At 41.9% G+C, this 22,791-nt stretch overlaps 1 protein-coding gene across 1 annotated transcript in view; it reads left to right on the top strand.

Moving 5' to 3' along the window:
- DNTT (DNA nucleotidylexotransferase) overlaps positions 1 to 22,791 on the top strand; it is a 293,652-nt gene that overhangs the window by 80,219 nt on the left and 190,642 nt on the right. Inside the window, exons 4-6 of the mRNA XM_083149314.1 lie at positions 3,770 to 3,940; positions 5,020 to 5,091; positions 18,836 to 18,959. Coding sequence (XP_083005440.1) covers positions 3,770 to 3,940; positions 5,020 to 5,091; positions 18,836 to 18,959 — 367 coding nt within the window. The remainder of the gene's footprint in view (positions 1 to 3,769; positions 3,941 to 5,019; positions 5,092 to 18,835; positions 18,960 to 22,791) is intronic.

Below are 22,791 nucleotides of genomic sequence, written 5' to 3'. Positions count from 1 at the left end.
CCTCTGCTTTTCTCAATCTATACCTCATCTCTTGGCAAACTAATCAGCTCCTTTGGATTTCAGTATCATCTGTATGCGGATGATACTCAGCTCTACCTATCCTCCCCGGACCTGTCCCCATTTATATTGAGCCGTGTCTCTGAATGCCTTTCTGCTGTTTCATCCTGGATGTCATTTCGCCACCTCAAACTTAATATCTCAAAAACAGAACTAATTATATTACATACATAAATAGTAGTTACCAACCTGATATCTCTATTGCTGTTGAGAAGATGACAATCACTCCTACCTTTCAAGCTCGCTGCCTAGGTGTTATCCTTGACTCAGAACTTTCCTTTGTACCCCACATTCAATCTGTCTCAAAATCATGCCACATGCACCTAAAAAACTTATTTAATATTCGCCCTTACCTTACACAAGACACTGCAAAAACTCTAATCCATGCTCTCATCATCTCACACATTGATTATTGCAATAGTCTCCTTATTGGCCTTCCCCAATACAGACTCTCACCACTACAGTCCATTATGAATGCAGCTGCAAGGCTAATCTTCCTAGCCAGACGTTCGTCATCTGCAAAGCTACTCTGTCAGTCACTTCATTGGTTACCTGTATTCTACCGTACTAAATACAAAATTATTTTACTTACACACAAAGCCATAAACCAAACTACACCAACATACATATCTTCTCTTGTCTCAAAATATCATCCAACACAACCTCTACGCTCCTCACAAGATCTGCGTCTCTCATCCACCCTCATTACTCGCTCCCATTCCCGACTGCAGGACTTTATTCGGGCTGCACCCACTCTGTGGAATGCCCTCCCAAGCACAATAAGACTCTCCTACAGTCTCCAAACCTATAAGCGTTCCCTAAAAACTCATCTCTTCAGGCAACCTTATCAAATTCCAGAACCAGTCATAGAACCTTGCATTCTGGTGGAATCGATGCAATAAAGAATACAGTATCTATCCTTATGTATCAATGCCTATTTCCCTATAGTTTGTAAGCTTGCGAGCAGGGCATTGACTGTCTGTAAATACCCTGTTTGTTGTATCGCTGTCTCCTTTGTAAAGCGCAACGGAATATGCTGCGCTATATAAGAAACTGTTAATAAATAATAATAAATAAAATATCTTTCAGTATTTATGCAACGAACGATGAATGATGATGCGCATACCCGCCAGTTGTTCATCAAGATTGTTCGTCAACTGTGCATGCAGCTCAATTTGGCTATCTTTTAAAAAGATATGGATGTATTTTGTTTGAATCTTTGGTTTTTTATGTTTTTATTTTATATAATACTTTTTCGATTTTGGAGGAAAAAAACTTAAATTTCCTGTTTAATTGAGTTGAATTCAAACCTGGTGAACAGGTTTGAATAACCCTCTTAGTTGTGTATTTTTGCAAAAAGTTAATATATAGCTGATTAAAAATGAAATACTTTTCAACTGTCAGGGAAACTGGCCTGCATTTTCTCACTCAACAGAGTTAATCCAGCTCTTCTCATTATACAGATAGACATCACAAGCACATTAAACCTGAACTCATTTAAAGAGCGTAAGATGCAATGTGTTTGTCATGTATAACTGCTAGTTCAACACACCGGATACATATAAACCGATCATTGATTTGGCAATGTTGTTTTATTGTGGCTATAATTTTGGGAAATCTATTTCTAAAGTAGCGTGCCCTCTGGACATAGAAATGAAGGATGCCTAGAGAAAGCCTAGATTAACATTACCCCTGTGAAAATTGACAAATTGCAGCCGTAAAAAATTGTTACCCTTCCCTTCATCTGTAAGACAGTGATTCATAAGCTGACCTCTGGGTACCGTACATTCGTGTGACATATGTCTGCAATATGAAAGGTCACACGCGGTAATAATAATTTGATCTGTTACTCTGACATTCTACCGCTGCTCTGTTACCTGCAACTTCCCATCACGGGATAACGCACAAAGATAAATAATATGTATACTGTTTGTAATAACTGATTATTGGTTGGAAATATTTTGAATCTGATTTGTTTTTGTAGGCAATGATGTTTCCTTTGCTTCTTATGTGCGAAATCAAATATACTAAAAATAGAGTAGGTGCTAAAAATTTTAAGGATATCATAATATATTGAGGAGTATTGGTAACGTATTAAGGAAGCGGAGTTGCAGGCAAAGTGGTTTTATAGATATCCTACATAACCTTTAATACATTGGGGAAGATGTATCAAATCTTTTCCGTTTGTTCTCTTTATACTGTTTATTACATCCCTTGGGGGGGGGGGGGGGAGGGGTATTCAATGCCGGACATTATTTCCGACATTGGAAATAGTGGCGCCCGCCTATTCAATGCTGACTTTTCCAACAGCATTCAAGTCAGATTCCGAAAAAACAGATCTGACTTTAAAACATTTCAGATCTGTTTTGTCGGAAACGACCGCGGAATGTCGAATTCAGGGCTATTTATTGACAATCTGCAGCCGTTTTCGCAGACACGCCCTCTTTCCAACACTCGACAGCCAGAACATTGAAATCTGTCTGTTGAGTTTCAGTCGAGCTGAGTAAGAGAGTGCCGGGATTCTGACTGTCGGGACGTTCCGACAGTCGAATCCTGGATTGAATAGCGCCCTTAATCTCTATCGTACACAACTTTTCCTAATGAACACTGATGCAGTAACATCAAAACATATAGCGTATACAGTTGGTATGCAGTTATAGTGTAGATGTTGACAATGTTAACGGTTATGATGTAAACATGGTTAAAATGTGACATCATAAATGTGGACACTTGGAAGATATCAGCATTGACAGAATGGCGACATTAGCATTATGCCTAGGGAGGCATTATGGTTAGTTTTTAGGTTAGGGATAGACTTACCTGAAAATTATATAGTCTACATCAGTGCTGGCAAAATTGGTCCTCAAGATCTAACAACAGATCACGTTTCCCAGACCATCTAGCTGGTGCACAGGCAGTGGCGTAACTACAATTGGGGCGCCCCCCCCCCGCCACGGAAATGTGTGCACCCCCCTACTCCCCCTCCCCCACTAACCCGCACTTACTCTCTCTTCTGCCACGATGATCCGTTGCGGTCCCGGGCCGGCTTCCTGGACCTGCTGCTATCTTCAGTCCCGGCGCTCCTGCTCTTCTCTCTGAATATCACATCCAAAATGGCCGCTGCCTTACAGCAGACCATTATTTAGGATGCAAGAGGAGGTCGCTGCCTCCTCTAGCATCCTTAATAACTGTCTGCTGTGAAGGGGCAGCCATTTTACAGGAGGACAGGAGGAGCAACTGAACTCAGGCACTGCGGGCATCAGAGATTCGGCGGCAGCAATAGCTTCCAAACTTCCCTAGCGCCTCCAAGCGACCCCGGGGGCTGCGGAGCTATTGCTAAATAACGATTTATTGGCTTGACAAAAAACTCACAAGCATGCAGGATAAAAAGCATTAAAACCACCGATTGTAGATTAGTAAAAATCACCCGGTTCCAGGTACTGCATTCAGTTCCAAGTTGGAAAATGGGAGAGTTGGGTAGAGGGTGCCGGCTCCACGCTCCTTCACAATCCTAAATGCGTCCACAGGTCACGGGTGTTTTGTGAGAAATTGTCACTAGCCTAATGCATTTCGGAAAAATGTCCTTTATCAGAGGCTGCTTTCTCCAATAGGATTGCATTTACTGGCCCTAATCATAAGGTGGACCACCCATGAACTAAATTGATCTAGTTACAGTATGTAACATACATTTTTCCTTTGTATCTTTTTTCAGGATGCTTTTGATATTTTGGCAGAAAATTATGAGTTTTCACAAAACAAAAGCCTTCGTGTGGCATTTCTAAGAGCATCTTCCTTATTAAAGTCACTTCAGATGCCCATACTAACAATGAAGGATTTGGAAGACCTGCCCCTGTTGGTAGAAGAGATGAAATATATAATTGAGGTAAGGGTACAGTATTTGTTTTATGTATGAGTTTGCACTTTAACCGCACCTTCGTAAATTTATACTTAGGTATTGTAGAAAAGGGTGTGGAAGACCAGAGACAGACTATGGTAGACAATAATGAAGTAGGCATGTTAGGTTACATATTAGCGGTGAAGATAAGAGACCATTGCCCCAACTAGCAATATAATTACCACTTAAGCAGAGTTTAAAGTGGTCCTGGAGAGGAGATGGAACTCAATTCCCCTGCAATCCACCCCCCCCCTCACTCCCCCCACTAGGCAGAACCCGAGCCAGTGCCTTGGTTTTTGGCACCCCCTGCAAACTAACTAAACTAAATTTAATTGTTCCCTACCTCTCATACTTTATAAAGGCACAGTTGTCTAACAATAGTACCCCCAATTCAAATGATGCCACACAGTAGCACAATCATATATACACATTTAGTGACCCTGATTCATACTGCACCACAAAGTAGTGCATCTTATTCACATTATGACATAAAGTAGTGCCCCATTTTCAAGTTACACTACACAGTAGTATTCCTTATACATGTAAAGTCTGCCACACAGTAGCGTCCCTTACAAATAATGCCCACAGTAGTATTGCTTATATACGCATAATGCCCACAGCAGTAGTACCCCTTACACAAAATGTCCACAGTAAGTGCCCTTTGTACACATATCTATCTTTGTCAATACAGCAGCTTTCTCTCCTCCTCTCTCCAGTGGCAATGACAGCATGACATCACATATGCCGTGCCAGAAAAGGAAGCCCCTGTGACAGGTTTTTCTGTTGTAATTACAGTGCATTGTTTTTGTTGGAGGTAGAACTCAGTTCCCCCTACCATTACAGGGGTACTCAGTTCCACTCAGTCCCCACACACACACTTTAACCAATCTGGCAAGCAACAGCACCGTACGTCGGTAAGGCATACACACTTGCCTATGTAGTGTGGCAACGGAGGATTCCATGCTGCATAAGTAATAAAGCTGCAGTATATAGCTCTGTATAGAAACTAGTAAATGTACCATTTATATTTTATCTCTCATCTGAATTAATATGTGCTTATTGTTTAGGAGATCCTTGAAGATGGAAAATGTGAAAAAGTTGTAGAAGTGATCAATTCAGAGAGATACAAATCATTCAAGGTAATTATTGGCAATTTAAGTATGCATCCGTTAGACATTTTTTATTTCAAAACTGTTCATCATAAACTGGCCGCCCATTACGGATTATAATTTCAACCAGCCAACAAGTCTGTCCCCCCCCCCAAGCATTCCTCCAAGTTCCAACCGCAGTTTGTGAAACCACACAGGGAGAACTCTCAGTGTACATTCATTTTTTTGTTCGGGTTGACGTTGATCGTGGGGTGGCGTTAACAATTGTGGGGGCCATTTCACACTTCAGGGTGGCTATTTGGCCTCTGTGGGCCATTTAACATTGTTTCCTATGGAAAAATCGGGTCAATTGAGGCATTGAACATGAAAATCGGGTCAATTGAGACATTTAACATTGTTCCCTATGGGAAATCGCGGGCATCGTGTCGGTCGCGTCGCACCCGATTTTTAGTGCATTCAATGGCCGTGATGCCTGCGATTTTTTTTACCTGCGATGCCCACGATCAAAATCGTGGGCACCGTGCTAGGTAAAGAGTACCGTGAGTTACAATCTGTTATAAACCACTATGCCATTTATAACTGTAGTGCACCATACTTTACTATCTCCAGGAAGTGATGGCCAGAGCATTTTGCAGACAGGTGGAGCCATTTACTGGTCCATGCATCATTCTTGAAATGGTTTATGACTTTACATGTGCTACAACTTATATTCGCTTTCCGTCTCAGCATAATGGTAATATAATATTTACAAAGTAATTAAAGAGCTTCTCAAAAAGAGACATTTACTATGAGCAGACATTAACTCTGTATATTCTCTCAAAACGGATGGCAACGATTGAGCCTTCGATCGTTCTCATGGCCGGATGGATGTTTATGCTTTTACTTGCTTCACTAAAATGGTCACTGCTCGGCTCCCTTTTGTCACATACTGTAGATGTGACAGATTATGGTTCGTGAACATCACGAGCTGTATAACGAGAGAGAGAGAGAGAGAGAGAGAGAGAGAGAGAGAGAGAGAGAGAGATTTGCAACCAATGTGTAACAAGTCAGAAGAATGATCTAGTTTATGTTCAATGGGTTGGCTGCAAGTTGACCTCTCTTAAGCCCCATACACACTAGACGAGAAAGTAAAAGATATGGCTTCTTCCTTCTGACGGATATTTTTAAGTATCTCGTCTAGTGTATACACTCAACATCATTAACGATGCGTACTCCGTGCATCAATAACGAATCCCTTCTTCAACTGAAAAGTTTAGACGAGGGAGGAACTCGTTAACAAGGGCCATGCTGCAGCTTGCCCCCCTGTTACCCCCATTGCTCCCTCCCTGGTGGCATCTGCAAGTGCCGATGCTGGCACCCCGCCAGGTCCCTGATGCCCCCAAAATTCCCGGGTTACGGGTACACACATCACCTAGTATGTACCAAGCTTTAAACATGAAACTTGCCTAAATATGAACATGTACTGTAAGAATTTGTTGTGAGTAAATACTCTGTACTGCTGTTACCATTCTAATCTTCTAATTGGGTTGACATTGCCCTAATTAAATCATTTACACTACATATTTTGCCAATGCACTTATAAATTGCTTGAGCTTGGGCCCTTAACTAAAGGCCCATACACACTGGGTGACTTTGAGCTCAAAGCCGCCCAGTGTGTATGGCCCGGTGATGAGCAGTGATGAGCAGTGATGTGCAGTCCCGCATCGTCGATAGGAAAGCTGCTCATCTGTGCTGGTATTACCAGCAGATGAGTGGCTTTGAGGACGGATTTGCATAGCACCTTGAGGGCGGCTTACCATCCGCCCTCCCCCCCCCCCCGCTGACAGCGCCAAGTGTGTATGCACTGAGCAGCTTTCCCCCCAGCGATGTGTTGAGTTTTCGGAATCATATATCTCTCTTATCCCAATAATAATTATTGAGAGTGAAATATTATATAAAATATATTTATTATATCTTGTATTGATATAACATATATATTTGACATCTGCAATTATATTCTAATAGACTTTACAATACAATATGCAGAGTACTAATCATAACCTGATTCCCAAAATATGAGAGTTCAAGACTTGTAATTTTAGCTCAGAAAGTCTGATATTTATTTACAGGCAAAACAAACCATTACAGAATACATTAACACAGTAATTGATGTATATGCTATTATATATATATTTATATACGCCTCCTTGCTTATATTACCTAAAACGACATTAAAACAATTGACAGTCCTAGACTGCTATGATACTGACATAAATTATACCTATACCCATAACCGAACATTCATAGCTACCATGTTTACTGTCAGACTCTCACTCCAGCCCATTCCTTGGTTCCTCTCGCTTCTGATGTCTTCTCTGATCTGAACTCACTACTAACTATCCATACCTCCCTTATATTACACACTTCCCCATTGGGTTTGCCTGTTCTCATGGGATAATGTTGGTTCCCAAGACTCAAGGTGTCATAAAATCTAGCCTTCCTTAAGGTTAATCAAGGATCTGTTTGCTCAAGCTGTGAACAAAAGGGTTGTTTCCCTGACCTGTCCTGTCATAAAACTTAAATCCTGGGCAAAGGGGGTTTTATGACTCCCAAACACATCCTGAAGCCAATTGTATGCACATCTGCCTTGATCCTCTCTATCAGGCATACAAAGTACTATATGAACTTAATTAATAAATATCGATTTATCCGGGGAGTGTAACAACACTCTATCTGCTTTACAGTATGCCTTAGACATTTTGTCTCCTGAATGAATTCAGTTGCATTTGATATGTTACAAAGTGGTCATTTATATTATTTAGTAAACCCAAAAGCTATACTACGATGTCTAAACATTAAACTCCGATATCCTAGTTATTAAGCTATTCCTATGTTTATATACACATACATATAATATACTATGGTTAAAATCACATTACATTAATGATGGTATAAAACAATATCTATATGCCTATATGGTAACAGTCCCCCGCTTGTGACCATGAGAAATTATTTTGATTGGTCACACAGTAAATTACCATACTTGCTTCATATATATTTCCAAACATTTCTTTTTCAAACTATCCTAAACATAAATAACCATTGGTATGAAATATCCTTCATTTAATTAACCTATTTTACCCTATAATAACTAAATTTGACCAGGGACAGAGGTTATTTATATTCAGTATTCATGAGGAAAATATTTTCATTGCTACAGACAGTTATATGCCACGCCACGGCTTGCCTTGTAGATGTTGTTTGGTCGATGTGTGAGGACACTTTCCTTGTACTGTTGCTCACAGTGATTTCCTGGCTGAGTGCTGTCACCTGTGTGGGTTGCAGTTCTTGGAGACACTTTATATTTGCAGTATGGTGGACGTAGAAGTAGAATTCTTCATAGACACTGTTGACTTGCTTGCAATGTTGATTTACGTGTATAAAGGGAATGTGTGGCCCTTGGAGTGCTGTGGTCTTGATAAATTTCTTCACCACAGTTTTGCAAAAACACGTGATAAGCCTCATTAATGCAGTCCTTAACACGCTCGCTTTGTGCGTCCTTTACGATTATCGCTGTGATCGTGACAAGTGTCCTTGTGCGTCCTTTAAGATTATCGCGCTGCAATCATGATAAGTGTCCATGTCTCTCTTTAACCCCAACCCCGTTGTGTTGAACAAAACAGTTTGTGACGTTGAATACAGCAGTTGAAACTTGAACCAAGTATTTTTCCTTTAGTTGTTGATAAGCACATTTATCTTCAGGCATTGGCAGGTAAATGTCTGGGGTAGATTCTAAAGGATCCACTCCGTCTATACTAAATTTCCTCACTGAATAATAATTTACCATTCAGTCTCTGATCTCTTACCTACCTTCCTATATACTACCTTATCTTAAACTAAAATAACCATACACCAGCTAAATCCTATAACTAACAATTATATTTTGATTTGACATATCTATGAAAACATCCTATCAATACAACAAATGATTATGATTTTGCTTCAAACAAATATTAAATATCTGTTAAGAATGGGTTTGGCTATATCTGATTCCATCCAGTGTTGTGTGATATGCAGCCATGTGCATATACAATACCTATAATATTCCATCTATGCTATTATTCATTCTCTTAGACTTGGTTAAGTCTGTATTAAGAGAATGGTCCATCTCAACAACTAACAAAACGTTTTTCTTTTCCAATTTGATGTAAGGCATACCATTCTTTGTCTGATATTTAAATTAGTTTGAAGCTTTTTAAGAAGGAAGCGTATATATAATCAGCATATAATAAGAAGAAGAATAAGAAAACAAATATTTACAAGGTATTTACAATGACATAAAACAAATGAAGATCATATGCGTGGGTTGATTGGCGATTAAAAATGTATGTACAAAAAGATTCTGCATACTTGGTGGTGAGAATGATGCACACTGTAAATGGAATGTGCATGTGTCACAGTGTCCTGACAAACAAACAAACAATGATTGCTGTAGTGAGGGGGTTAATGAACTTCTCCTGAAGAAGAGAAAAGGGGATTTTGTCCATGTGTCCAGAAAACAAATAATAGTTGCTGTCGTTAAACCTTTTCCTTCTCTGAAGGACTGAAGAGAAAGAAACTAATAAAAAAAAAAAAAAAAAAAAAAAAAGTCCTTTGATTTTTGTCCATGTGACAGTTTTTAGATTCTCCTTAGGCCACAGATACTGGCTGTGCAGGAGACTGTCTGTTTGCATAATTGCAGCAATAAAAGGGTTAGTAGAACTTGTTCTTTGGTGTGAATTGGAGCTTTGTTGCTGCTGTGTAGAACTAAAATTGAAACAAAAAGAAATACAATTACTATTATTGCTATTTACAAACTGGTGTGACAATGCTGCTATATCTTTTGTGCTATCTACTGGTCCAACATTGCTGGCCATGTTTTCTGGTTTGTACCATTTCTCTCCTCTATGTAATAGGAGGTGTTACTGACAACATAAACTTTGCTGCTGATGTGATGAGGTTACATTTAATCTGGATCTTGTATCCATTTAAACATGTGGCAGTTTCTTACATCACCCAAGGACTAGATTTAATCTAAAAAGTAAAAGAACGATACTCCCTGTTGTCATTGCCAGGATGCATCTTTTCTCGATTTGCTTTTGGTGGTCCTGCGAGTTTCTTCAGTCTGGAAACTTGGAGCTTCTGAAAAATATACTTGTGGGGCGAAAAACTAGTTAGGCTGTGCCAAATATGCTTGGTATGACTCGGAGCTTCATGTTTGACCAAACCTAAAATAAAATGGTTAGGACTCCAGGACATATAAACATTCTCATCCTGGTGATGTTTTTTAGCATTCCTGTACTTCTGTGTGGTGTTCACAGATTGACACTCTGCATGTGGTCTCTCTAAGAGATTGTGGACATTTGCTCCACCACTAGATGTCTCTAACTGCTGTGTGGGGGTTACAGAGATGGTGGAACCTTTTGTGTGATCATGCATGCTCAAATTCATGCCATTGCTCAGCTCAGACATATTTGTGGCTGAATACATTTGCTCATTTAATTCTGTGACAACTTTACCTACAACTGGTGTGTGTGTACACAAGGCTATTGTCTGTTCCCCTTTCCCTGAGGGCAACACAATTTCTTTTGTCACAATAGGGACTATGAGAGTGGATTCTGCAGAATCACTCTCCTTCTCATTGTACTGATCTCCCCCCTTAATCAAAACAATATTACTTTCTTCCTCTATTACAGAGCCCTGATTAGCATCTGTAACCATTTCAGACTTTGTAGTCTGTTTGTGAATGAGCCCCTCTGTGGTCTCATCCCTGCTCCTAACACCTATGCTGGGTGCTTCTGTGATCCCTTCATGAGAGATCTGGGCAGTTTGTTCACAATATGCCAGAAAATTTACTTTTGTCTCAGAATTCTTCTGAGTACACTTCTTAACCTTTAGGGATTTTAAGAAGGAATGCACCTTTGCATTCATTTTCAGGCATGCCCTCTTGAGGCATGAACCTGATTTCTCTCTAGATCCTAAAGTAACAGTTTTGGGCATTTTTCTGAATGCCACTGCAACTTTATGTGAATTCAGCATTGCACACGTTTTGCAATGCTATATTTATATTTTGTACACAAGATATCCTCCCAATGAGAGTGTCCGGATTCTCAAAGTTAACTCTAATATCTGGTACTAATTATCATTTATTTGGAAATGCTCATTTCCATTCTATTTTATTCTAGGCCTTACAATTATCATGTGCCTATTTAGTAACATACCCCACTGTGATCTTGCAATGTGTCAGCAGGCTAACCAACCCTTGTGCTGAGCCTAGTAAATATAGTATTAGTTAAAAATATTGCTGAATGATGCCATATATCAATATCTAAGCGTGCACTCCCAGATAATTGTAACAATGGAATATCAGTTCTGTTTCACCAATACACTATTCTAGGTCTACAAACAATGCAAGATAAAAATACACAATAGTATTACGTTTTCCTAGATACATCCTCACTGTGATTCTGTAGGTTAGGTAGCCAGCTTCACGCATCTGCTACTCCTTATAAATATTATAATCATACAATCAGATACCAAAATGTACAAGTCCCGTCCGTGGTCGCCATTGTTGAGTTTTCGGAATCATATATCTCTCTTATCCCAATAATAATTATTGAGAGTGAAATATTATATAAAATATATTTATTATATCTTGTATTGATATAACATATATATTTGACATCTGCAATTATATTCTAATAGACTTTACAATACAATATGCAGAGTACTAATCATAACCTGATTCCCAAAATATGAGAGTTCAAGACTTGTAATTTTAGCTCAGAAAGTCTGATATTTATTTACAGGCAAAACAAACCATTACAGAATACATTAACACAGTAATTGATGTATATGCTATTATATATATATTTATATACGCCTCCTTGCTTATATTACCTAAAACGACATTAAAACGATACTGACATAAATTATACCTATACCCATAACCGAACATTCATAGCTACCATGTTTACTGTCAGACTCTCACTCCAGCCCATTCCTTGGTTCCTCTCGCTTCTGATGTCTTCTCTGATCTGAACTCACTACTAACTATCCATACCTCCCTTATATTACACACTTCCCCATTGGGTTTGCCTGTTCTCATGGGATAATGTTGGTTCCCAAGACTCAAGGTGTCATAAAATCTAGCCTTCCTTAAGGTTAATCAAGGATCTGTTTGCTCAAGCTGTGAACAAAAGGGTTGTTTCCCTGACCTGTCCTGTCATAAAACTTAAATCCTGGGCAAAGGGGGTTTTATGACTCCCAAACACATCCTGAAGCCAATTGTATGCACATCTGCCTTGATCCTCTCTATCAGGCATACAAAGTACTATATGAACTTAATTAATAAATATCGATTTATCCGGGGAGTGTAACAACACTCTATCTGCTTTACAGTATGCCTTAGACATTTTGTCTCCTGAATGAATTCAGTTGCATTTGATATGTTACAAAGTGGTCATTTATATTATTTAGTAAACCCAAAAGCTATACTACGATGTCTAAACATTAAACTCCGATATCCTAGTTATTAAGCTATTCCTATGTTTATATACACATACATATAATATACTATGGTTAAAATCACATTACATTAATGATGGTATAAAACAATATCTATATGCCTATATGGTAACAGATGATAGCGATCATTGCTGTCCATACACGCTGGTAATAATCGCCCAGTGTGTATGGACCTTAACATTGCAATGATCGCACAATACGCTGTGTGTTACACCTTTTCATTTTTCTGTTTAGAAACCGGCAATTACACAGTATTATATTTTAATAAAAGTTTTCTTTCATTTAAAAAAACCCTAATATTCATATAGTGGCAATCGCATTCATTAAGAATAACATTATGTTCTTTTTAATATACATTGTGGTTCCAATCTTTTTATATGGACATTTTCATGTTCTCAGAATAGAATTAGTTTCAACATCATTTCTTCTACTGCCATTAATGAAACTCTTTGCTATAGCCGGATGTGGCCTTAAAAAAATAATAAATGAAAAATAATTAAAATTAACAGATATAAATCTATTTTAATGAGAAATACAATAATGTGTCTGGAGGAAATGTACCAAGCCGTTTTCAATAAGAATGGGGACTATTATAGTTAAATTACTTTGAGCGTTGACATTTTTTATTACACTATACTACTAAAAAAAGTATTAGTTTCTAAATATTTCTGAATATATTGGACACATAAGGAAAATATTTATTTAATCTGGATTTTAGATGCATTCAAACCCATATTTAGTACAATACATTAATATACTGTAAGATCAATATTGAACAAGCACTAAATACAGTGGCGTAACTACAGTGGGTGCAAGGGATGCCTGAGGGCCCAGCAGGCATTCCCCTGCACCCTGAAGTTTTTTTTTCATTAAGTTGTGCGCAGTGGCTGCTGCGCTGTCTTGGCTCCATCAGTTGTGCAGCTCTGTAGAGCATGTGCATGAGACCCGGCGCTGACAGCACAGGGCTGCATCTCTCTGGCGCCTGTCTCGACAGAGCTGCACAAACAACTGACGGCGCCAAGACAGCGTCGGGGATCGCAGGAAGGAGAAGTCCGCGCCAGGGTTTGCAGCGAGGAGAAGGCACCGTTCCAGGGTTTGCATGGAGGAGTAGGAGGCAACCCGTCAGGGGTTTGCAGGGAGGAGGCACCACGCCGGGGATTGCAGGGAGAAGAGCATGCTCCGGGGATTGCAAAGAGGAGGAGGCCCAGTGCAGTGCTATGAGGAGAAAACCTGGCACCGCGGATCGCGGGGAGGAGGCCTGACACTCCTCTAGAGAAGGGGGTCTCATGCTGGGGTTCGGAGTAGGAGGCCCAACACATAAGGAGCGCAACCAGAGGTACATGCACTATGACTGAGGGGGGAGGAGGGATTAATGGCTATCACTAAATTTTCAAACCCCTGCTCTCCCTCCACTACAACCCCCCTCCTCTCCTACAACCCTCTCTTTTTCTCTACCCCCCCACACTCTTCTCCTCTACACCCCCTCTCATCTACAGCCCTCCTCTTTACTCCTCTATAACCCCCCTCTCCTGCTCTACACCCCCCATCTCCTCCTCTACACGTCCTTTCCTTCTCTACACTCCATCTCCTCCTCTACATCCCCCTCTCCTCCTCTACAACCCCCCTCCTCCTCTACAACACTGTAGTAATGACAATGGGGGGGGGGGGGCCTTTAAAAACGTTGCTATGGGGCCCACAGAGTACTAGTTACACCCCTGACTAAATACATTAAAATTAAATTGAATGCTAGCAAATTACAGTAGTTGCACCTTCTTCAGCTCTCTGAGAGCCTAATTCAGACCTGGAGGACAAATATGTTCTCAGAATGGGCAAACCAATGCTGCACTGCAGGTGGGGCAGATGTAACATGTGCAGAGAGAGGTAGATTTGGGTGGGGTGTGTTGAAACTGAAATCTAAATTGCAGTGGAGAAATAAAGCGGTCAGCACTTACCAGGTATGGGCCATAGGGTTGACACTATAAATGTCAACATGCCTTAAGCCGACGACCTTAAGGTCGACAGGGTTGGAAGACAATGAGAATGCATTTTTTACATTTTATTTGTCCTGAAATTCGATGTAAGACAACACAGACACCGTATCAGCGAACAACATCTCCTCGCTGCGCTCACCATGTTTTGGGCACGGTTCCTCGCTGCGCTCAGCAATCTATCATATTCTCCCTCCATGCCCTAGTGGATGGTAAGGTATGAAATACCGTCTGTTTTGGAAAAAAAATGGAAAACTTATGTTGACTGTCGACCTAAAGCTTTTTTCGACCTTGCGACCCTGTTGACCTTAGCCATGTCAACTGATTTCATTTTTCGACCTAAGCAAGGAAAATAAAAAGTATGTCGTGGCGTGGTGCACCTATATAAACTCTCACGAATAAAAGTTAACTTTTATTAACATGGTTTAAAAATAGCGAAATATAAAAACAAACAAAACAACATAAATGTGGTGTGTTTAAAAAACGTCAGCTCACTAACTCTGCACAATTTTATTGACTGTATCAGGGTACACTGTTGACAGGTAGTTCCCGTCGACACTAATATATTGAGTCATTCAAGTTAATATCTAGTATAATGGTGTCTTAATCAGGGTTTGCCTCCAGTATAGGGGTGCAGAATAACTGTATTAGGTCTCTTAAGGTATTAGGTATCTTAATTTGTTTTGTGTGTTTTTATAGCTGCTTTGCTGGTGGTGCTCCCTTTGCTGGGGTGCAAACTGCTAGTGTTGGTGCAGTTTGAGGCTTGTGCGGGTCAGTCCAGATGAAGGTATGGAATAAACGGTTTGGGTCCAGAAATACAATGGGTTAAAATCCTGTGATGAGTTTTGCTATGTCAAACAGCTTTATCAAAGGATAGTTTCATAATGCCCCATGAGGGGTTTATATACTGTATGGTTCTAAACACTAATTGGTCACATGACCCACAATAACCAGTCTAATCATAAAAAAATTGTAATAACCAATTAAAATATGAAGAGGAGGCAGAATCTATAGTATAGCCCTTAATGGCTAACATAATATATCAATATTATTAAAAAAACGAAGACATAAACTATAATATAATAAATCTGATTAAACCAGTGTTCTATAGAAAGACAGTATTTTTATAAGTTTTAGGGGACTGACTATCCCCCCTTTTAGCAGCAGCTGGTGAGACAGCTTCTGTCAAGCGCCACTACCACCCCAAGCATTAATAATAATAATAATAATAATAATAATAATAAAAATAATAAAAATAATAAGAGGGACACACACCTTCCTGTGAATGAGCTGCAGACCCTAACTAGAACAATGGATATTTATTAGACATGTTCTTGTATATTTAAGCCTGTGTTTACCATACAGTAGGCATCAATGATTACTGTTTTTATCAGTTCAATCATCACTGACAAAGCAATATGCTTGAGATATTACAATGAAGGTGCCCTTGATTTGAATCGTTTCGTATTAAAATGCAGACACATTGTGCTGTCTTAATTTTAATAAGTATTTATATCTACATTGCCATAATTTCTCAGATTATTAAATTTTCTACTGAGGAAAAATAATATGATCAACCATCTACAACAGTGGTTCCCAACCCTGGTCCTCAAGTAACCCCAACAGTGCACGTTTTCCAGGTCACCCGGCAGGTGCACTTATTGGTACTTGTGGATTATCACGGCTCCCATCGCATGCCATCGCATGCCATATATAGTGGCATGCGATGGCATGCGATGCGATGCGATTTTTACTGATTTTTGACGTTTTATGACAAAATCGTATGCAATCCCATCGCATACGATTTTGCACTGAAAAGCATCCAAATGCATTGGAATTAGTATTAAACATGTTCAATGGCCCCCAAATGTCATTTTTGAGGCTGTACCACCCCCACTATCAACGCAAACCCGAAGCGTGGCGAGTGCAGCTAGCCCGCGAGGGGCGGCGGTTCACGTCCTACGACCTTTTCATACCCCCACTATCCACGTCGGCGTGGCGTTGATAATAGAAAGTGTGGCGAGCGCAGCGAGCCACCGAGCCCGAAGGGTGGCGAGCGGACGCGGACACCTGTGAAGCCCGTGAGGGGACGCGTATACCTGTGAAGGGCTCGTATACCACACTTCGGGCTCGGTGGCTCGCTGCGCTCGCCACACTTTCTATACTCAACTCCACGCTGACGTGGATAGTGGGGGTATGAAAAGGTCGTAGGATGCGTACCGCCGCCCCTTGCGGGCTCGCTGCGCTCGCCACGCTTCGGGTTCGTGTTGATAGTGGGGGTGGTACAGCCTCAAAAATGCCATTTGGGGGCCATTGAACATGTTTAATACTAATTCCAATGCATTTGGATGCTTTTCAGTGCAAAATCGTATGCGATCGCATGCGATGCGATGCAATTTTTTAGCATACGATGCCCATCGTGGGAGCCGTGATAATCCACAAGTACCCACTCATTATTCAGGCACATTTGAAAAGATCACAGGTGGAGCTAATTATCTCACCTGTGATTCTGTGTGGAGACCTGTGGAGACCTGGAAAACGTGTACTTGAGGACCAGGGTTGGGAACCACTGATCTACAATATGGAGTTTTTAGAAGTATATTTGCGGTATACAGACAAAGGAAAGGTGTGTGTTACTACTTGCAGTACCACTAGATTTATATATTAGCTATGTGTTTCTGTGTTTTTCCCCCTAATTAACTTGCCATACGACTTTAAATTTAAGTGAGCAGGTAATAGGTGCGAGCAAAACAGCTGTTTCCGGACGGGCACCAACGCCACACGCCTGACTCTCTCATGCATTTTGTGGGCATTCCCAGAGTTTTTTTGGCTACCATTTTTGCGGGTGCACCCATGAAACACTAGGGATCCACCCCATCATGTCCACCCCCTGTTGATCAAGTTGCGACTGCTTTGCAAGTAGAAAAATTTGCCAAAGGTGCTCGCTACCTAACCTAGCGCATGGGCATTGCTCAGTTCAAAAAACATCGGACTGCAGCTGAATTCAGACCTGTGCAATCAGGTGTGCATCGGCCCCTATATTACACTACACAGTTACAAAATGGCACATGCTTAGTAAAGATCTCAGTGGCCATCTTGGCTTAGGTCATGAACCCATTATTGAGAACAGGGAGACTGGAGTCAACGCAGTAGCACATTCTCTTTCAACACCCCCTCTCACTACAAGCTTCTCCAAAGTCTCTTTGGCTATCTCGTATTCACATTCCATTAATGATACACAGATAAACATATGTTCAGCTGCAGGTATGTCCAGTGATACATATCTGCCCTGCATATCATCTTCAGGCCCTTATATATGTCTAAGTCTAATAGTGGGTACAAACGGTGCGATTTTGCTTGCAATTTGATCTCGATTCGATTGGGATCGAATCGGGATCGAATCGAATGGTAAGCAAAATGCATTTGATTTGGACTAAATTGTGCAGATCTGTACTCTATAGTCTTGCCTGCCAAGACTATTTTTCTGTTCGATTTACACTACACAGGAGCGCGCATCGGGATCGAATCTGCATCGACTGCTGCTAAAAGCAGGGACAGCGGACAATCCTCGCTCCAGTACACACACTGTTAATACACAAAGCACGGAAATTCTGTATAGCGGCTCAAACACGGAAGTTCCGTATAGCGGCTGTACACAGCATAGAGAACAGATAAAGGCCTCAGTCAGCCTGCAGGTGGCATTTACCTGTTCTCTATGCTGTGTACATACCCAGCCTAGCGAACAGGTGTGAATAAGGCCCATAATTCCAAGCTACACAATCAATTGCAAAGATTTATTTTTCATTTCCCTAGTATGACAGATAAGATATATCCATATTTTAACGGCAAATATTGAGTTTCTGAATTACTACTGTCAAAAACAGAGACTCGTACATTATGAATAATTAAAAGATTATAGCATTTGTCAATAACAGGCATCGGGTATTTAACCGGATCTCACAGCCTGGGATAAATGCTCAATCAATGCGTCACTGATAAACAACAGCTTATTCTCAAATCTACAATATTATTAAAGTTTCCGTATTGATGTTTTGATGGATATTACCTCACAGTCTCCTCAGATTGCTACGTGCCCCTCCCCCCCCCCCCCTGCTCCCTTCTTGCTTTCTCCATTATTCCTCTACAGAGTCTATGTTGGTACTTGAAAATGTATAATCTTACAGCTAAAATAAACCTTTATCATTGCTTTTAAATAATCAGTAGTTTTGTTTTTCCAACAGCTTTTTACGTCTATCTTTGGAGTGGGCTTGATGACTGCGGAAAAGTGGTACAGAATGGGTCTTCGCACGTTGGACGATATAAACAATGCCAAGGAACTGAAGCTCACAAGCATGCAGAAACATGGTGACTTTTTGGTCATTTATAGTGATATATGCAGTGATTTCTTCTTTTTATTTCATAATGGAGCTTTGTATAGTGAGAGGGAATTTGTGTAGTGTCACCATTTCCTGTACATAACGTGTTCCTTCTATAAAGTATATTACTGTATAACATACTTGCCTACTTTGATGGTCTCCTCTCCGGGAAAAGACTCTCGGCAGCTGTTTCCGGGGGCGGAGCTTGTCATCATTAAGCTCTGTCCCCATTAAGCCCCGCCCCCATTCCAGTAAATGCTGCGATTCACAACTCTTTGGGGAGGGAGGTGGTACTAAATATGCGATTTGCATCATTTTATCCCCACTCCCTCACCAAAGAGCCGCGAATGTCGGCATTTGACCAGCAGAGGGAGGGGGTGCGGGGAGGGCCCCCCACTAATTGCAGGAGTCTTGCCCACCGTTCCAGGAGGTCAGAAGGGGGACCCTATTTTCGGGACCCTCCCAGCCAAAAGATACAAAAGCTAGTCTGCTACCTTTTGTGTTTGTGCATGTGTGAGAAAGAGATGTAGTAGGGTTACTCTCTGCCAGCAGATGGCAATGTAAATAAGGCTTGCTAACAGCAAGTATTTTAATCAATGGGGCTGAAGGTAGGAGGAATATGGATGGATTTGCTGGATCTCAGCCTACTGTGTCTTCACAAAGGAAGAAATTGCCTGGATAAGGCATTCACATGAATGAGATGGCTAGTACACAGCAGCGATGAGAGGGAAGGAGGGGCAGTGTGTACTAATTACACAGGCCTGGGCTTTTTTGAAGGGGCCCAGTGGGGGCCCGGTGCCCCTCTCCTCTTACCCCAGCCCAGAACAAACTCTTGTGTGAAGGGCTGCAGTAGGTCTGCAGCAGGTCCAGATAGGCTGCTGCCTTTGAGAATAGCAGTCTCCTTGATCTGCAGGGGGTTTGGAGACCTCACTGATTTGACCCTGGCCGTGGGCCACACAGTTTTTTTTTTAAAGGTGCATGGCCACAACTCCATGATTCGGCCACATCCCCTTTATTAATGGGATAGCTCACTATGGCCCTGCTTGTACATACATTGATCTGACTGTCTATGCACTGTACCATGGTTTCTGTGAAATGGGTGTAGGAGTGTAGAACTGTTCTGTCTCCATCTAGAATGCCGATGGAGATGGGTTGTTGTTACAGATGGATCTTATGTCGGGGGTTGGTGCATGTCCATGCCCCCCCCCACCCCCACTCTCCCCTCCTGCCACTGAGAGACAAAAATGATGCTGGTGAGAGAGGGGTCATCAGGGAAAGAGATGGAAAGAGAGAGAGAAAGAGAAAAAGAGAAAGAGAGAGAGAGAGATTGTTACCTCCACATCGGTGCCAGGACCTCAGCGGCAGCATATCTCCTCAGTGGTGTCCCCTCATATCTGGCTGCAAGCACCGGGTCTCTTCAGCAGCATTCCTATTTCGCGCCGGGCGTGGTCACCAGGTAGTGACATTGAGCCCCGGCAGCGTCAGAGAGACAGGGGGGAGAGCAGAGGCTGGATTAGCCAGACCAGCTCCTCCTCTTCATTGACCAAACCAAATGTGCTCTAGGCGGATCGGGGAAGAGGAGGCACGGTGCGCGGTGACAGCAGGGGAAGAAAGGAGGGATGGGAGTCAAGACGGCGGCACTGCGGCTACCTAATAAGAAATGTCTAATTGGTGCAGGGGATGCCTGCTTAGCCCTTGGGCCTCCCAAGCAGTTGCACCCCCTACACCCTCCATAGTTACGCCACTGTCCATATATTTGATAATGACGACTGTGGCTGCATTGGGCTGGACAGGAAGTACCATGGAATTTCAGTGTACTCGTGCGGATTCTCAAATCAGCATTGTGAAATAAATAGGATGGTCTGGACATACCAAATAGCAAGTCAGAATCAGACACATGATGTTTAGTCATATGGTCCTAATAAGAGAAATGTATCTCATACAGCTGTATATTCCCTATAATGTTAGTACAGCATTAAACACAAACTTTGCAGGGCTTGGTGTAGAATTATGGGCATGAAATTTCTGATGCCTTGGCAGAACATTAGAAACACACTTTCATTCCTGAAGACAGCACCATGCTGTGCCTTTCAATAACCTCTACTTGAAAGATACAACATAGAGCCACTCTGACTATATATAAGTTCCTGTGTAATTTGAAAAACCTCCAAATGTACCTGTCACGCAGGGCAAAAAATTCCCACATCCGTCACTATGTCCTGCTAAATAAAGTCCATATTCAATTTACACTGGTTGCTCCATATGTAATCCCATGTAAGGCTTCCGTTTCCTCTGCCTCGGGAGGGAACATGAAAGTCGGATACTCGTTGGCTGTGCTGCCTGGACTGACCTCACTTCCCTCTGCAGAGCATCTGCTAGTTAGGCAGAATACAGCTGTACCAGGGGGTTTTCAGTAAAATCAGAAGCCGTTATTATTAACACTGTGGGGCACAGAGCAGGCTGGGGCGTGCTGCGTACAGATTTCCCGAGACCGGTAACTGGTGCATTATCTCAGCCATCATGGAAAGCTGTCATCGAAAATCTGCTGCGCTATCCACTTTTTATAAAGCTCCCGTACTCTAATGTTCTACAGTCTTCCGACAAAAGCTGTTTTTGGAGGATTGACCACAATGAGTGTCTTTCATATACTGTATAGAGGGAAATAGTAAAAGTGGAGAAATTGCACGAAACATTTAAAACAATAGGGTAGATAAAGTGACAGAAGCTGATCCGTTGCTTTTGACAACATTTCTACTTTAAGGGGGAATATTCAATCCAGGGTCACAACTGTCGTACTGGCCCAACAGCCATGATCCTGTCCCGTTCTCGGCCGTCTCGACTTGAAATCGGCAGGCGGGATTCAATGTCCAGCCCGCCGAATGCCGAAAAGGGGGGGCGTGGCCGTGCGATGCGGCCGTGGATCGTCGAGCTGCAGCCGTGAGCTCAACAATCCACGGTCGTTCTCAGCAGAATGGGCCCGACTGCTTCTAAAGTCTGGCACATTCTGCTGAGATCCCTGCCCAATGCTGTCGGGAAAGACAGCATTGAATAGTGCCCCGCTGCTATTTCCCCCATTGGAAATAGCGGCAGGAGATTGTATACCCCCCCCTAAAATTCTCTAAAACCTGATACAACACTCCTGTAAAACCCCATAATGTTGATATAGGAGGAGTGGCAGACAGTTAAGAAAGTCTATGTTCACTACTGTTCTGCTCCGCAAAGCAGCCGGTGATCACTGAATAACAGCTGGGCAGCCCCTAAGCTGCTCGGGGAAGGCTAAGCAAGCCCCCAAAAGACGAGGCTCCACACTCTTCATCCAAGGCCATTGCCTTGCCACCCACCCAAGGGCCCACCCCTTTACCAGACACAGCCATGCCTCCAGTGCACCATCTGCTGTCTTAAGGAGGAAGTCTGGTAGCTGGGTCATATAGATACTGGATATGGGTAATTTGACCGCCTCCCAGGGGTACCGGGAGAGCCACACATTTTTGTGGAGCCTCCCAGCTGCTTCCGTGGTGTAGGCCTGATTTTGGTTTGTATGCAATAGCCCATGCAATGTAGTAGCGATTTTTATAGTTAATGGAACTGCTAAGCATCACAGGGGATGCAGCCGCCTAGGAATAAAGAGAGGCGCCCACTGGAGCAATCGCAAGGTCCTCAGCAATTGCGTACACATATGCAGCATCGACACAGAAATGAGGACCATCTACTCCCTGAGTCTATGATCATGCAGTCTGGTCACAGGAGCAGCGGTGCTGGTGCCGTGTTCTCTGAATGCGCAATCACACACAAAGGTAGAAACATGTCCCGAATTTGGGCGT

This window comes from Crinia signifera, chromosome 6, assembly GCF_055691185.1.
Source record: "Crinia signifera chromosome 6, ASM5569118v1, whole genome shotgun sequence".
NCBI classification, from domain to species: Eukaryota; Metazoa; Chordata; class Amphibia; order Anura; family Myobatrachidae; genus Crinia; species Crinia signifera.
This window is presented reverse-complemented; position numbering and strand designations above follow the sequence as displayed.